Source organism: Poromitra crassiceps (assembly GCF_964638095.1).
Source record: "Poromitra crassiceps genome assembly, chromosome: 12".
NCBI classification, from domain to species: Eukaryota; Metazoa; Chordata; class Actinopteri; order Beryciformes; family Melamphaidae; genus Poromitra; species Poromitra crassiceps.
In genome coordinates, this window is record NC_139632.1 from 4350567 (window position 1) to 4369520 (window position 18954).

General features: G+C 44.7%; 1 protein-coding gene across 1 annotated transcript in view; it reads right to left on the reverse strand.

Annotated features, from left to right (window-relative positions):
• exoc2 (exocyst complex component 2) overlaps positions 1-18954 on the reverse strand; it is a 97367-nt gene that overhangs the window by 42002 nt on the left and 36411 nt on the right. Inside the window, exon 6 of the mRNA XM_083648447.1 lies at positions 9007-9131. Within this exon, the coding sequence (XP_083504573.1) occupies positions 9007-9131 (125 nt within the window). The remainder of the gene's footprint in view (positions 1-9006; positions 9132-18954) is intronic.

An 18954-nucleotide genomic window follows, 5' to 3' on the forward strand; every position in this document is an offset into this window, starting at 1 on the left:
AACACCTCTCAATGCTCCTCAACCCACAGCATGGTCAGAAGAAACACCTCTCACTCCTCAACCTGCAGCATGGTCAGAAGAAACACCTCTCACTGCTCCTCAACCTGCAGCATGGTCAGAAGAAACACCTCTCACTGCTCCTCAACCCACAACATGATCAGAAGAAACACCTCTCAATGCTCCTCAACCTGCAGCATGGTCAGAAGAAACACCTCTCACTGCTCCTCAACCCACAGCATGGTCAGAAGAAACACCTCTCACTGCTCCTCAACCTGCAGCATGGTCAGAAGAAACACCTCTCACTCCTCAACCTGCAGCATGGTCAGAAGAAACACCTCTCACTGCTCCTCAACCCACAGCATGGTCAGAAGAAACACCTCTCACTGCTCCTCAACCCACAGCATGGTCAGAAGAAACACCTCTCACTGCTCCTCAACCTGCAGCATGGTCAGAAGAAACACCTCTCAATGCTCCTCAACCTGCAGCATGGTCAGAAGAAACACCTCTCACTGCTCCTCAACCCACAGCATGGTCAGAAGAAACACCTCTCACTCCTCAACCCACAGCATGGTCAGAAGAAACACCTCTCACTCCTCAACCTGCAGCATGGTCAGAAGAAACACCTCTCACTGCTCCTCAACCCACAGCATGGTCAGAAGAAACACCTCTCACTGCTCGTCAACCCACAGCATGGTCAGAAGAAACACCTCTCACTCCTCAACCCACAGCATGGTCAGAAGAAACACCTCTCACTGCTCGTCAACCTGCAGCATGGTCAGAAGAAACACCTCTCAATGCTCCTCAACCTGCAGCATGGTCAGAAGAAACACCTCTCACTGCTCCTCAACCCACAGCATGGTCAGAAGAAACACCTCTCACTCCTCAACCCACAGCATGGTCAGAAGAAACACCTCTCACTCCTCAACCTGCAGCATGGTCAGAAGAAACACCTCTCACTGCTCCTCAACCCACAGCATGGTCAGAAGAAACACCTCTCACTGCTCCTCAACCCACAGCATGGTCAGAAGAAACACCTCTCACTGCTCCTCAACCTGCAGCATGGTCAGAAGAAACACCTCTCAATGCTCCTCAACCTGCAGCATGGTCAGAAGAAACACCTCTCACTGCTCCTCAACCCACAGCATGGTCAGAAGAAACACCTCTCACTGCTCCTCAACCCACAGCATGGTCAGAAGAAACACCTCTCACTGCTCCTCAACCTGCAGCATGGTCAGAAGAAACACCTCTCAATGCTCCTCAACCTGCAGCATGGTCAGAAGAAACACCTCTCACTGCTCCTCAACCCACAGCATGGTCAGAAGAAACACCTCTCACTCCTCAACCCACAGCATGGTCAGAAGAAACACCTCTCACTCCTCAACCTGCAGCATGGTCAGAAGAAACACCTCTCACTGCTCCTCAACCCACAGCATGGTCAGAAGAAACACCTCTCACTGCTCGTCAACCCACAGCATGGTCAGAAGAAACACCTCTCACTCCTCAACCCACAGCATGGTCAGAAGAAACACCTCTCACTGCTCGTCAACCTGCAGCATGGTCAGAAGAAACACCTCTTAATGCTCCTCAACCTGCAGCATGGTCAGAAGAAACACCTCTCACTGCTCCTCAACCCACAGCATGGTCAGAAGAAACACCTCTCACTCCTCAACCCACAGCATGGTCAGAAGAAACACCTCTCACTCCTCAACCTGCAGCATGGTCAGAAGAAACACCTCTCACTGCTCCTCAACCCACAGCATGGTCAGAAGAAACACCTCTCAATGCTCCTCAACCCACAGCATGGTCAGAAGAAACACCTCTCACTGCTCCTCAACCTGCAGCATGGTCAGAAGAAACAGGCAGATGCATGAAGAGAAAAGCAACGACACCGGGGGGCACAGTGGCACAGTCGCCTCACAGCTAGAAGGTCCTGGGTTCGATTCCCACCTGGGATGCTGTGAGCGCTGAAGGAGTGCGTGCCCGTCCGGATGTCCTCGAGTGCTCGCCGCCCGGGTGGGGTCGTCAAAAAGGTGTCGTCTGTGTGGAGTTTGCATGTTCTCCCCGTGCCCCCTGGGCGTTTCCTTCATATAGGAACCCCTCACCAAAACATGCAATATCCTGGTTGCTGATGTGGTGCCTCCTCTGGTCGTTAGGGGCGCCTGTTCGGAGGGAGGGGAACTGGTTGGAATAGCGTGATCCTCCCACGTGCTATGTCCTACCGGTGAAGCTTCCCCTGTCAGGTGAAAAGAAGTGGCTGGCTAACTGCCCATGTCTCGGAGGAAGCATGGAGCCAGTTTCGGAGCTTTCCCCAGATCGGCAGAGGGTGGAGTAGCAACCAGGATAAATACATTAAAATTTGCACAATTGGGGGATAAAAATGGGATAAAAAAATCGAGCAGCGAGACCTGAGACTGTATATGGGAGAACATGGGATTGATAGGGCTGAACACAGGCAGACAAAATCACAGACATACAATCTCACATGCATGTATATATGTATGTATGTATGCACGCACACACACTACACGTCTGCTTCTCGTCTCCACACTCCCCTCTTGCCCTGTGGCCAGCTGTGTGTCCTCTGCGTCTGTCACACACTCTTGCTGAAGGGGGCGCTGACGTCACAGCTAACCTAAACACTGGGTCAAGGTCCGGATAACACACACCGCCAGGACCTGAGGAAGAGCTGCAGCTCCTGCTTCAACTTCCTGGAAGAATGAATCAGAATAAAAATACAGTGTCCCTGCATTCTAAAGCTGGAGATGTTTTGACTCCTGTCAGGCCTGGGAGCTCGGGGGGGGGGGGGGGGGGACAGAACAGCCCTCTGGGAATCTGTCCTTTTTGGAACACAGTAGCCACGCCGTTTCCTGCATCCCTGGGAGAGACTTCCTTTTCACACAACAATAAGACAAAAACTCAAATTTCAACATTTTTGTGGCGACAGGCCCCGCCTCCTGACCCTGACAGACTGTCAGTCATTCAATCGGCCCGGAGAAGCCTGGTCCCAGAAGACCGCTAGAGGAGCATGGCTCACTTTGTCACTGGGGCTCATTGACCAAACAGGCCCCCACAATGAACTGCTTCAATGTCTTTCAGCAGTCAGCTGTGGCTCACACACACACACACACACACACACACACACACACACGGAGACTTCACACAACCACTTCCTATGAAACGGCCCCCACCACCACCCTCCCCACTCACTAGGCCGGTTGACCAAGGAGTACAGACCTCACATCTAGGCTGTGTGACCTATGACCTTGAGCATCAGTAACTTCTGTCTACTCTCTTTAGGTCAAAGAAGCCTCAGTCAGGCAGAGGATCACTTAATACAAAAAAGTTGGATAGTATCTAAGTACTGATCTGGGTCCAATTCACCAAGGCCATGCAACCTGATCAGTTATTCCAGATCTACACTTTGGACGCTTCAAGAATTTAAGAGCCCCCAGACCAACATGTGGCTGGAGCTCCCATTCATGTTTCCACATTAGCCAGAGGCTGACGTTACGTTAGCTGACTGAAGGCTAACAGCACTCAGGCTGACGTTACGTTAGCTGACTGAAGGCTAACAGAGGCTGACGTTACGTTAGCTGACTGAAGGCTAACAGAGGCTGACGTTACGTTAGCTGACTGAAGGCTAACAGCACTCAACATGAACACGCTTTGTGGTTTGCTGCTCCAAAGGTCTAAACTGTGTGCTTAAGCACAGCGGGGAACACAAAGATAGGTCATTAAGGAAAGACATCGGATCTTGTTGTGTGTCTGTTTCTGTTGGAGATGCCTAGCTATCGTGGAGATGGAGACAACCAGTGTGGACAAGAGAGAGAGAGAGAGCGGGGGAGAGAGACAGAGAGAGAGAGACAGAGAGAGAGAGACAGAGAGAGAGAGAGACAGAGAGAGAGAGACAGAGAGAGAGACAGAGAGAGACAGACAGAGAGAGAGAGAGAGAGAGACACAGAGAGAGACAGAGAGAGAGAGAGAGAGAGAAGCCATGTATATTGAAGTCAGAGACCTGCTATTTGCTCTAAATATTTTCTCTTCGCCTCGTTTCTTTTTCCAGATTTGGCTCGCCTTCCCTGTTTCCACCTGGTCATCAGCAGTACTGCGCTCCTATTAATAAAACCTCTGACTTTTATGAGAGCCATTCATAAAATTCTCACGCGCAGGCAGAATAGAAAATAAACACTAGAGAAATGGCTTTTAATCCTGATTGAGAGTACTGGAAGCACTACAGGCTAAACAACCTTTTTAACACTGCCCATTCTGACCACGGAGAACACACAAACACCCCACCACCATAGCACAAATACACCGTTTTGCTAATTTAATTTCAATTTTTCACACCAGTATCTCATTCTCAGGTGAGGTTCATTTGGAATGAGTCCCAACAACAGAGCTCGCCAAACGCCGAGAGACAAAGAAAGGACTGACAGTTTGTGAGACAGCTGTGCTAACTAGGCCTGGCAGTGCAGTCTACAGCTGGCTGGCTAGCAGCACGTTAGCAGCATGCTGTCTGCTATGTGGCTTTGGCAGGACCAGACCTACTGTAAGGTTAGACACAATATCTCCACTTGAGCTCTCTCCATGCTGGACTACCACTTAGCTTCTGACCACTCAGAGAGACTACGCCAAGAATGGATGTTCTACAGCTGTAATGAGTCAGAACGATCAGAAGACAGGAGAGAAGAAATTGAAGAATGAACTCACAAGTCTCTATCACCTCGACAAGTCTATAACCTCGACAAGTCTATAACCTCGACAAGTCTATCACCTCGACAAGTCTATAACCTCGACAAGTCTATCACCTCGACAAGTCTATAACCTCGACAAGTCTATAATAGGGGTGGGGGGGAAAATCGATTCACTTAAGTATCGCGATTTTTAATGTCACGATTTTTTGAATCGATCTTTTATTCCAGAATCGATAATCGCAACAACAACAACAACAACAACAACAAAAAAAGAAAAGAAATTGGGTGCCCGCAGTCAGGCCACTCACTGAACAGCAGGCCAGGCACCGCCTACTGGTTTACTAGTGGTTTTATTACTTTATTAGTTAGTCTGAAGTAATAATTACACTTCAGGGTTAAAGTGGGTGCATCTCATTGTAAAATTGGACTTGGGCCCAAATTGGGCTTCAAACGGACAAATTTCATGTGCGTCGGCCCATATCGGCCTGGCCTGCTTGGTATCTAATGCCCGGCCTGAATTATGATCCCAGTCCGCCCCTGTTTTTAACTATATCGCCCAGCCCTACTCATGATATAATATACAGTCTCTAGTGTATGATTCAACTTTTCCCATGTTCTAATCTAGTGTAAAAAAGCAAACAAACTGAAAAAAGAAAAAGAAAAAAGAAACAAAAATCGCAATAAATCGTAATATCGAATCACAATAATCGTAGAATCGCAATACTTAAGAATCGCAATATATATCGAATCGGCACCCAAGTATCGTGATAGTATCGAATCGGGAGATAAGTGAATCGCCACAGCCCTAGTCTATAACCTCGACAAGTCTATAACCTCGACAAGTCTATAAGTCTGGCCACCTTCAGAAGTTCTCTGACGACTCTGCGATAGTGGGATGTATCAAAGATGGCGACGACGATGAGTATCGGGATGTGGTGGCCAACTTTGTCACATGGTGTGAGCAGAACCACCTGCAGCTCAACGTGTCAAAGACAAAGGAGCTGGTGGTGGATCCTAGGAGGGTCAAGGCTCCAGTGACCCCTGTTTCAATCCACGGGGTCAGTGTTGACATAGTGGAGGATTACAAGTACCTTGGAGTGTACATTGACAATAAACTAGACTGGGCTAAGAACTCTGATGCACTCTACAAGAAGGGGCAAAGCCGTCTCTACTTTCTGAGACGGCTGAGGTCCTTCAACGTCTGCCGGACAATGCTGAGGATGTTCTATGAGTCGGTAGTGGCTAGTAGGGCTGTTGAAACGAATTTTGATATTCGAATATTATTCGAATTTAATAATTATGAACGAAATTCGATTTTTTTTTTTTTAAACGAATATATATATATATATATATATATATATATATATTTTTTTTTTTATATATACTTTTTAGAACACTAGAACAGTGACAAGTTCTGACAACATACTTGAAGAAAAGAGTGTTAACTGAAGTTGACTGTTGAAGCTGCTATACTGATGTAAACCTACCTGTAGCTCTTAAAATGTATGTTCATTCATTGTTAACTGAAGTTGACTGTTGAAGCTGCTATACTGAATGTAAACCTGTAGCTCTTAAGTGCAATACGTGACTGATTTTTTTTTGTTCTGGCTCATTGTTGTTTTGGCAAAGTTTACTTATTTGTTTATTGAAAGGAGCTCAAACAAAGTCTGTGTCTTTTTTTATTATCAATTATTTTATTTTAGCATTTCAGACAGCACCAATACATCACTGATGAATATTAACTAAGCTCTGGTTATCTGACCTATTTTCTAATGCAATGAATGTATGTACATTGTACAAGGAACATGTTTTCTTAAATAAACATCATTGCTGGACTATTTGTGATAAGCCTAATATTATTTTGAATATTCATCCACCATTCACTTTTCCATCTACATTTGGTAAAATGCTTAGAAAAAGTTTTACTTGGTCAAACCCAAAGATTCAGCTATATTTAGAATCAGAACATAACATAAGAGAAGACAACAATTCACTCAGACCAAATTTTTTTTTTTTTTTTTTTTTTTAAATTCAATTAAAAATTAATTAAAATATTCGAATATAATTCGAATATTAAAATGTATAAAGCACTGAAATTCGAATTTGATTATAGAGGGAGATTGACAGCCCTAGTGGCTAGTGCCTTCCTGTATGCTATTGTGTGCTGGGGCAGCAGGCTGAAGGCAGCGGACGCCAACAGACTCAACAAACTGATCCGTAAGGCCAGGGACATTGTGGGGCTGGATCTGGGCTCTCTGACTGCGGTGTCAGAGAAGAGAATGTTGTCCAGGCTACGTTCCATCATGAGCAATGACTCGCACCCACTCCACGGCGTGCTAGTCAAACACAGGAGTACATTCAGTGAGAGACTGATTCCACCTAGATGCAATACGGAGAGGCACAGGAAATCATTCCTGCCTGTGGCCATTGGTCTATTTAATGCCTCTCTTAAAAGAGCACCTCGGAGATGCTCAGTCTCCCTGAGACTGAGCCAGCCGATAGGTTAACTGTGCCTGGCTGAGCCACGTGTAACGTATAGGGCAAGCCGACTTAATATAAGTCCAGGGTGCAATAATGATAATCGACACGGAATGTATACTTACTCTACGTATTTTTGTATTTTGCTTACTTAGACATTCTACTTATTTTTGCTTCTATCGCATTTACTACTGTTATTCTATGCTTGCTATGTTGTGTTCTTCTGCTTATTTTGCTTAATATTGCATTTACTACTGTTTATTTTACGCTATGTTGTGTTCTTATTCTTCTTATTCTGCTTATTTTGCTTACTATCGCATTTACTACTGTTTATTTTATGCTATGTGTGTTCTGTGAGCGAGCTACTGTAACTTGTCCCAATTTCCCCCCGGGGATCATTAAAGTCTTTCTGATTCTGATTCTGATTCTGATTCTGATTCTGAACCTTGACAAGTTGCGGGAGATCGTGATCACAGAGGCAACTACAGGCGGGACTTAGGTGTGTCGACAGATGGTTCATCAAATCACCTGCCGGGGTATTCCTGAGCCAGTTCCCGGACGATGATGTGAAACAAACCGTCGGGCAGCATCAGGTTCAGCAAGTCTATTGGGCGAAGTAAAGTCACACAGATCAGACCTGGGTCACTGAGGCGGTCACTCCGGTCCATCCGTGGTGGTGGTGGCGTGGTGCATGGCTTCCTCCATCACTGGAGACTGTACAGTTCTCAGTACAGTACACAGTACAGTAGCATGCTCAGTCCTAACGTGAGAACGGCTGTGCATTGTTCTCATGGCTCATATTGGGCCTGTTATCAGCACTAATCAGTCCTAATACACCCCCCTGCATTGTGTTGGGCTGCTCCGTTTATTTACATGCAGGCCCTCACAATGAATACATTGCCTCTCTCTCCCAACAAACCAAGCAATAATAACAATAATCATAATGATGACGGAGGCAGAAGGGTCCATATAAATAGTGAGGGGAAGTCACTGAGTGGCCATGAGGGGAGCAGAAAGTAAACAGACAAAAAGTATGAATGATGAAGAAAAACAATTGATTTGAGCTACCTGGCAGAGAGACAGCAGTCAGTCAATCTGAAGGTCAGAGTGTGTGTGTGTGTGTGTGTGTGTGTGTGTGTGTGTGTGTGTGTGTGTGTGTGTGTGTGTGTGTGTGTGTGTGTGTGTGTGTGTGTGTGTGTGTGTGTGTGTGTGTGCGCGTGCGTGCGTGTTTGTGTATGTGTGCTGGCGCTGTGCAGGGCTGTGAATGACAGGTGAGAGCTGATCTGATTTTAATGAAGGTGAATTAGGCGTGTTGAGGTTGGCTGCTGATGTGCTACAAAGCGGACGGTGCTCACACACACAGCGCCAAAATGAGACGCTTTAATCAACCGCTGCTCCACCGCAACACACACACACACACACACACACGCACACGCACGCACACACACACACGCGTACACGTACACGCACGCACGCACACACACACACACACACACACACACACACACACACACACACACACACACGCACACACACACACGTACACACACACACGCACGCACACACACACGCGCACATGCACACACTTTCTAAAACGTCAGAGCTCTATTCTGAGCTAAAGGACTATGGTTAGGAAACATGTGTGTTAACCCATTGATACCTGATGCAGCATTTGCGTGTATATCCCTCAATTGTGTGTGTATCCCTTTAAGACCGCGAACCGCGTCATACGCGGTTCGCGGTCTTAAAGGGATACACACACAAATGCTGCATCAGGTTTCAATGGGCTAATGAAAGGCCAACGTCAGAGCTAAAGTGTGTTGATCTTCCTCACCTGCCAGAGCATCCTGGGCTTCAAAGAAGGTACTGAGGCCTCCTTTCACATAGGCCAGACTGCCTTCATTCTTCTTCGTGGCCTGCTTCTTCAGGTTACCGGCTCCCAGACGCAATTGCTCAAAACTGGGGAAACAACCAGAAAAGACTATAGAAATATATTTGGGACTCACACAATAGTTTGCCATTCAGGGCCGGGCAATATAGCGATATGATATCAATATTATCATATCAGACTAGATATCGTCTTAGATTTTGGATCTTGTAATATGGCACAAGTGTTGCCTTTTCCTGGTTTGAAAGGCTGCATCACAGTAAAGAGATGTACTTTTCTGAACATACTCTTCTAGCTGTTCTATTATTACCCACTCATTATATCCACATTACTAGGGGTGTCACAATATATCGTCCCACGAAATTTCGCGATAGTAAAACGTCACGATATGTATCGTTGAGATGAAATATCATATCGCAAAAAAAAAAAAAAAAAAAATCAAAAAATCAAAAAATAGACTAAGAAACGTCTTTGTTCGTTGAAGTTCAATGTGTGGAAAGTAGTTCAGTTGAACAAGTCTCTGAAGAGACACATGAGAAGTTATACAGGAGAGAAACCATTCAATTGAGTTTCTGGCAAAACTGTTTACTTGACAGGAAAAACTGAAGATGCATAAAAAATAGATTAAGAAGTCTTGTTGTTTGAGTTTGAAGAAAAACTGAAGATGCATAATGAGAATTTATACTGCTGAGAAACCTTTTAGTTCAAAGTAAATCTAAGTGACGGTGTAACTCATTCTATTTCAAGATAAGCCTTATCTCCAATCTCATGTTTTTTCTAGTTGTTATTGTAATAACAATTTCCCACAACAGCATGTTTTGTATTTGTGCATTTCAAATAAAATACTACTTTTCCAGTCACATATTGTCATTATTCAAGTTTAAAAAAATATTGTTAAAATCGTATCGTATCGTATCGTTATCGTGAACCCAGTATCGTGATACGTATCGTATCGTGAACTGAGTGTATCGTGACACCCCTACACATTACTGATGATTATTGATCAGAAATCTCATTGTGTCAATATTTTGTGAAAGCACCAATAGTCATCATCTGTTTAGAGTCGTCTTTCCAGGCAAAATATAGTCGCAACATCCATATTGAGATATTTGGTCAAAAATATTGTGATATTTGATTTTGTCCATCAAGTTCAAGTTCAAGTTCAAGTTTATTCATATGTCCCAGAAGGGCACTTTGGATTGCAGCAGAGCAAAAACATAAAACAGTCATAAAATCACACAAGACTCGAGATAAAAACATGAAAACAAAGACACAAATAGACCGTAAAACCATAAAAACCATAAAAAGACCATAAAACCATAAAAACAAAATGGAGACACAATAGACCACAACGTAGTACAAAGTAGCAGTTCAGTTCAAAAGTGCCAGTGTACGGTAGTTTAAAGTGCATTAGAGGCCATGGCCGATAAGTGCAAATGCAAGGCAGTCTAAGAAGGACACTTAGCCACACAGCGCTACATATTACAGAAAATAAATGCTACAATATGTAACCCACATAATATGGACCACATATATTGGTGTAGTTTCAGAAGAAGACCGCTAGAGGGCAACGCGGTCTTGTGTCTGTTGCCAGATTGCATCACCTATAGAGGCGGGGCTGAACATGTTTACGTGCTTTCGGCACAGCGCCACAGGAGAGCTTGCTGGCCACAGACAGAAACAGCTAATGGTGAAATGCATGGTGAAAGTTAAGAGTGAAAGCTGACTTTCACAAAAGATATCGAAGCATTGAGCTTCGTGTTCAAGACAACAAGATTTTTGGCTGTATATGATAATGATGCTGCGTGACATGCCGTGGAGCATGTTTTACTTTGTTTTCTTTTCTAAGTTTGGATCTACGTGAAATCTCCGGTGAGTCAGTTAACAGTGCTAACCTAGCTCCTAGCTTGTTACCGTTTTGCTAGCTACTGAAATGCTGGGGTATTCTTTGATTTTCAATCGTTTTAGTGATGTTGAACCACTTTGAATCTAACTAAAAACCAATCGGAGTCAAATGTGAAGATTGTGTAGATATGTTGTTTGTAGCCCATGTTAAGATGAGTCTTCTTGGTACGAAAGTGAACTGATATTGTAGCCATGCTACCATGATGCTCTATTGTTCTTTCAATCGTTGTTTAACAACGAGGCCACGTTTGAGTACACTACGTTTTCCTGTATATTGCAGTAATCTTACAGTTGAAACCTTTTATTTATTTTAGTATGATGGCTTTTCTTTTCTGATAACCATTGCAGTAGTATTGCTGTTGTCAATTCACAATACTTAAAACTGTAGATATGAGAATGAGATATGGGGAAAAAGAGATGAGTGTATATGTTTAATGTACTGTTGAACATTGATGCCGACTGCTATGCTTTGTCAGTATTAGGATTACACCAGATGTAGAGAAAAAAGAAGTGAAGATCACTACTACTGTACAGTGTCGATATTGAACTGATTCTATTGTGGTGTGCAGGTTGGTTTTTTGTTAGACTACAACAGACAGAACAGAACAGAGGGTGGAGAGGAGCCAGGGTCCCCATCCTATCTAAGAGAGGGGCGAGGTACCATCCTGCTTCTTCATTTTCATCATCCTCACCTGCCCTGCAGAGAATCGGTTGTGGATACAGATAAGCAATACACACCCGGGTAGCGTGCGCTTGCTTATACACACAGATAGAACTAGAGAAGTACACAAACGGACTGTACTGCACTGGAAAAGGACTTCGGAACGGGACACAGCACACGGCTGCTGTGAGGAAACACGGCACACGGCTGCCGTGAGAGACATTTTACTTTCTTTTATTTATTTTTCATGTCAATTGTTATGTGTACAATTCCAGGTCAGTGATTCATTCATGGTGGCAATAAATATTGTTAAACTGCAGAACCAAGTTGTGATCTATCCGCTCCGAGTCGAAACTTAGAGCAGCAGATAATTTAGTCAACTGCTGGTGAGATTTACCGTGTTACATAGTCTTTTTGTGGCGAGCCAGCCAAGGAGCGATTAAGACACAGCTTGGTTTATGTACAATACCAATATTTTATACACAGTACAGAAAGTTGCTATTTTTATACTTTTCTAATGTACACCTTTACAACTGATTTATTTTTGCACCGATAATAACCCAAGAAAAAAAATGGAACTAGAACAGGGTTATGAGATTGATGATAGGCGATCTATTAGTGTGTCTGGTATTACCAGCACTGATGTCACTGATGACATCGTCGCTTCCCTTGTGAAGTACGGACCTGTAGCAGGCATACGGAGGATGCCAAACACAGAAGGGGAGGATAGAGAAACAGTTATTGTGGAGTTTGAGTCAGAAGTTGCAAGAGCTAATATGGAGTCACATTTCCCCTTTGAGATAGAGAATGTGAATGATACCACTGTGAAGTGGCAGGTAGACCGTGTTAAAATACCTACACAACCTACTCACCTGACTCCAGGACTTGGAATAATTAATTCTGATTCAAGTGACAGCAGCGACTCTGACAACGGTGCTCGCTCAGACTGTAGTACCACACCCCTGATACCTGTACATGTAGCAAAGAATCAACATAGCAAGCCCCTCCCATATCTGTTAACTACTCCGACACCCAACAGAAAATCCGACAATGCAGTTAGAAAGAAAACTAGAGTAATTGCAAGACCAATACTTACCGATGAAGTCACAAACCCACCTGAAGTGCAACGTGTTATAGTAGAACATGTAATTAAAAATGACCATGCCTCCTCCCAGTACCAATCTAAGTGGTTGAGGTCATTCTCAGGAAAAGTACCTAAGCCCCCAGGTGAAGCAGATTATGATACATGGTCCCTACATGCTGAGTTAATGTTTAATGATGGCAGTTCCCCAGATATCCAACGCAGGAAGATACTTGAGAGTCTGCTTCCTCCAGCCTCAGATGTTGTGAAGCAACTTAGTTATTTTGCACATCCCAGAGAATATATAAAACTGCTAGATTCTGCATTTGGACTTGTGGAGGATGGAGAGGAAATATTTGCAAGGTTCTTGAACACTAACCAGAACCCAGGAGAGAAGCCCTCTGAATACCTACAGAGGTTGCAGGCTTTACTAAGCTCTGCTGTTAAGAGGGATGGTGTAAAACAGGCAGATACAGGTCGTCATCTGCTCAAGCAGTTTAAGCGTGGCTGCTGGGATCACAACCTCGTCTTGCAGTTAGAACTCAAAAATGAAACATCCCCCAACTTCGCAGAGCTGTTGCTACAGTTACGAACAGAGGAGGACAGAAGAGCATCTAAACTTGACAGGATGCAACGTCACTTTGGGACGTCCAAATCAAGGCCTGCTATAAATGTCCACTCTGTCTCTGATATCTCCCCCTATTCTGATCCCAATGTGAGTGCACTGCTCTCTGAGACGGATAGTTTGAGGAAACAGGTAGCAGAGTTAAAAATGCAGCTCAGCACCAAGAAATCCAAAAAAGAGAGAAAACGTGAATTTAAGGCCGCTAGCTTAACACAAGACTCACCTACACCTGTAGTTGAAGCGCAGGCTCATCAAGTGATGTCACAGGGTACACCCAGACCTGAGCCTAAGGCCTGGTTTTGCTTTAGGTGTGGCGAAGACGGCCACATAGCCAGGAAATGTGAAAACCCCATAAACAAGACTCTCGTTGATCAAAAATACAAAGAGCTTAAAGCTAAGCAGGAAGAGTGGAGGGCTAAGCAGGATCAGCCTTTAAACTGGACCAGGTTCCAGTAGTGGGACATACTGGAACCGAGGACACAGACAATAGTCCCAAGTTGAAACATAAAAATGATGTAGGAAATAGATGTCAACAGGCTGCTGCTACTGTAGATCAGCTCCCCAGTGGATTAGTTGGATCGAAATCTGTAGCTGAAGTTACTATAGGAGGAATACAGTACAACTGCCTCATTGACTCAGGCTCACAGGTCACCACACTATCCAAATCCTTTCATGAATCCCACTTACCTTCTCACCCTATTCTCCCCTTAGCTAACCTCTTAGAAATAGAAGGAGCTGCAGGCCAACGTGTTCCTTACCTTGGCTACATTGAGGTTGACATCGTTTTCCCACAGAGTTTCACAGGGGAGTCCAAAATGGTTAGGACACTAGCTCTAATTGTCCCTGATCACCGAGTCAGTGTAGAGGTTCCGGTTCTCATTGGCACAAATGCTCTTGACACCCTGTATGACGGGTTCAACAAAAAGAGGGCCCTATCAGAACCCTGTGCTTATGCCCCACTCGTCCAACATTTACAGAGCATTTACAAAAATAAGACACAACAAGATGGCAAGGTGGGGAGGGTTAAATTACAGAGTAAGAGTAGCCTAGTCATCCCAGCTGGGCAGAAAAGGGCATTGAGCGGGCGTATAAGAAATGCCCCCACTGTTCCTGGAGCTCATCTCCTAGTAGAACCGCCCACCGACTCCAGCTTACCAGGCGGTTTGATATTCTGTAGCTACATTATGTCAAGCCCACGACAAACTTCGTTCAAAGTTCCAATCCTTCTAAAAAATGAGACCACTCACGACATTGTGGTGCCAGCCTTTCGAACTGTGGCAGAGCTTTCTATCCCGATAGCTGTCTCTTCATTAACCTCCACTAGTGAAGCCAAAGCCGAACACCAGGTTTCACAACAGACAAACACTACTGCTCAGTGTTTTGCGACCTGTGAAATTAACCCTGAAAGCTTAATCAAGTTTGATTTTGCCGATTCCCCACTGTCAGAAGAGTGGAAGGACCGGATCAGTCAGAAGTTAAATTCAATCCCTGAAGTCTTTGCTAGAGGAGAACTTGACTTTGGGCATACGACGGCAGTCAAACACAAAATCCGCCTCTCTGACTCAACGCCATTTAAACAGAGGCCAAGGCCCATCCACCCCTCTGACTATGAAGCTGTGCGTCTTCATCTTAAACAGCTGTATGATGCAAACATCATCAGAGAGTCAGAAAGCCCATTTGCTTCACCCATCGTGGTAGTGAAGAAGAAAAATGGTCAGATCCGCCTATGTGTGGATTACAGAAAACTAAACAACCAGACGATCAAAGATGCTTACGCATTGCCGCACATCGAAGAGGCATTTGCAGCTTTGACAGGGTCTAAGTGGTTTTCTGTCATGGACTTGAAATCAGGCTATTATCAAGTAGAGATGGAGGAAGAGGATAAACATAAGACTGCCTTTGTCACGCCCATGGGATTTTGGGAGTTTAATAGGATGCCCCAAGGGGTAACCAATGCCCCAAGCACTTTTCAGCGAGTCATGGAGAAATGTGTGGACTCGTTAAATCTCACAGAAGTGTTGGTGTTTCTTGACGACCTCATTGTGTTCTCAGACACCCTTGAGGAACATGAGGCACGGCTTATGCGAGTACTGAACAGACTGAATGAATTCGGTCTCAAGTTGTCGCCTGAGAAATGCCATTTCTTCAGGAAGTCTGTGCGATACTTGGGGCATGTAGTCTCTGAAAACGGAGTAGAAACAGACCCTGACAAAATTGCCGCACTCACCACTTGGCCCCGGCCGAACAACATCACTGAGTTGAAGTCATTCCTCGGATTCACAGGGTATTACAGGAGGTTTGTCAAAGATTATTCCAAAATCGCAAAGCCTCTAAATGCTCTGACAGCTGGTTATGTCCCTGTAAAGAAAAAGAAACATCAAAAGTCAAACCACAAATCTTTCTCAAGTGCTGATCTGAGACAACCATTTAATGGGAGGTGGACGCCCCCATGTGAGGACGCATTCAGAATCCTCATTGAGAAACTGACAACTGCACCTGTACTTGGGTTCGCCGATGCCAGAAAGCCGTATATTCTACATACTGACGCTAGCTTGCATGGGTTAGGAGCCGCTCTGTACCAGGAGCAAGATGGTCAGATGAAAGTCATTGCTTATGCCAGTCGAGGACTGTCGAACTGCGAACGAAGATACCCCACTCACAAGCTTGAGTTTCTCGCCCTCAAGTGGGCAGTCACAGACAAGTTTTGTGATTACCTCTATGGGGTGGAGTTCAGCATACTGACTGACAATAATCCATTGACTTACATTTTGACATCCGCAAAACTTGATGCTGCAGGGCATCGTTGGCTTGCCGAGCTATCCAACTTCAATTTCGACATTCAGTACAGGGCTGGGAAAAGTAATCAGGATGCAGACGGGTTATCGAGACGCCCACACGTCCCTATAGAAGCTGATGATTCTGGAGCAGCTGAGGATGAGAGAGTGAGGCAGTTCATGTCAAAGTTTAGTAAGGGAGAACATGAGGAAACTTTCCCTCCAGAGGCTGTCAAGGCCATATGTGAGAGGCATCAGTTAGACACACTTTCTGAAACGGAAGAAAACAGTCACTTACCTGTGATTGTAGAGTGTCTGGCAATGGATGTAAGTGCAATCTCGGCTGAATTTGCTCAAGCCGACCTGCTTCCTGGATCCAACACTCTTCCCAGAATGTCTCAACAGGATTGGGCTGTAGAACAGAGAAATGACCCCACAATTAGTAAGGTCATAGATATTGTCAGAGCAGGGAAACGTCTTACTTACCGTCTTAGACAAAAGGAAGAAAGAGATGTTCAGTTAATGCTTAGAGTACAAGACCAGCTAATACTAAATGATGACGTCCTCTATAGAAAGCGCACAAATCAGGATCAGCCTTCCTTCCAGTTAGTTCTACCAAAGAAATATATAGAAATGACACTTGAAAGTCTCCATGATGCAGTTGGTCATATGGGGTTTGATAGAACAATGGATCTTGTACGGGCAAGGTTTTATTGGCCAAGGATGTGTCTAGATGTTGAGGAGAAGGTCAGGAGGTGTGAAAGGTGCATTCGGCGCAAGGCTAGAGCAGAGAAAACTGCCCATCTTGTCAACATTAAAACCAGTCGACCACTTGAGCTAGTGTGTATGGACTATCTGTCCTTGGAACCTGACGGCCGTGGGACTAAAAACATATTAGTGATAACTGACCACTTCACAAAATATGCAGTCGCAATACCCACCTCAGATCAAAAGGAAAAGACTGTAGCCAAAGCATTGTGGAACAACTTCCTTGTCCACTATGGCATACCCGAACGCCTGCACAGCGACCAAGGTCGCAACTTTGAATCTGCAGTCATTAAAAATCTCTGTGAACTCCTAGGCATAAAGAAAACGAGGACAACCCCTTACCACCCACAGGGTAATCCGGTAGAACGATTTAATCGTACATTGCTAGGGATGCTTGGGACGCTTCAAGAAGAAGATAAAGTCAGGTGGCGTGACTATGTGCAGCCATTAGTCCACGCTTATAACTGTACGAAAAATGACACAACAGGATATTCCCCATATCAGCTAATGTACGGGAGACAGCCAAATCTGCCAATTGATGTGGCATTTGGATTAAAACCCGAAGGACAGAAAAAAGTCACCCACAGTGAATATGTGGAGAAACTCAAAGAAAGCCTACAGGAAAGCTACAAACTGGCTGTAGAGCACAGTGACAAAACCGCTCTGCGTAACAAACAGAGATATGATTTGAAGGTCAGAGAATCCACTTTAGAGGTAGGAGACCGTGTCCTTGTGAAAAACGTGGGCATAAGAGGGAAACACAAGATTGCTGACAGGTGGAGCAAAACAATTTACCAGGTAGTGAAACACATAGGTGATTCCCCAGTTTATGTTGTTGCCCCACTCACCTCTGAAGGCCCTGAAAGAACACTACATCGTGATCTGCTCTTACCTTGTGGGTTCTTATCGCAATCAGCTGAAGTCAGTGAAGTCAATCCAGATATCCTACAGAAAACAACCAAGAAAACCCCCCAGATAAACTCAGTACCTGAAGTTGAGGAGGCAGAACATCTGTATGATGGTGACAGAGAGATGGAAAGTCACTATCCATTAATAGCTCAGGATGTAACTACGTACCCGACAATCACAGTAGTGCATGAACTTCCCAGAGCTAAGAGTAACCAGCCTATCTCAGAAATGGGGGAGAGTCCAGAGGGTTCAAATCTAAATCCTGCTGCTAGAGAATTCCACCCTAAAATAGTGGTACAGGAGGAGGACGCAAATAGTTCTCAAGATCCAAGTGTGATAGAAATGTTGAGTGACACCTTACCTGACAACAGCTTATCTGACAAAGAGACACACTTACCTGTAAGTGAAAATGACTTAGTTACCCACATCTTAACTGATGATGAGACAAACTTACCTGTAAATGAAAGTGACCTACCTGCTGCTCATGACTTACCTGTTGGTGAAGATCTGGGAGTAGGGGATGAAACAGTCCAAGGAGAACCTGTAAGAGAGGCTGTTAACACAGAACTAAGAGACCAGAAATGTGAAGAGACGGTACACAAAGAGGACAGAGAAAGACACCGTACTGAAGATGAGGTCAGATTGTCTGAAACCAGTTCTGTTCAGGATGACAGAGAACCAGAGATTAGAAGGTCAAACAGAAACAGAACAGAACCTGACCGTTTAGCATACACATCTCTAGGGAACCCACTGACTTTAGTCATGCACTCGATCCTGCATAGTCTTGACCAAGCTTTCACAAAATCCCTTGATTTGATTGACACCAGATTGAATGTATTTGAGTCTACACCTTCCTCTTGCAGAAGCCCAGTGATTCATATTTAAGCGATGGTCTACATGCAGAGACGCATGCAGGTTTAGGGGGGGAGGGTGTAACCCACATAATATGGACCACATATATTGGTGTAGTTTCAGAAGAAGACCGCTAGAGGGCAACGCGGTCTTGTGTCTGTTGCCAGATTGCATCACCTATAGAGGCGGGGCTGAACATGTTTACGTGCTTTCGGCACAGCGCCACAGGAGAGCTTGCTGGCCACAGACAGAAACAGCTAATGGTGAAATGCATGGTGAAAGTTAAGAGTGAAAGCTGACTTTCACAAAAGATATCGAA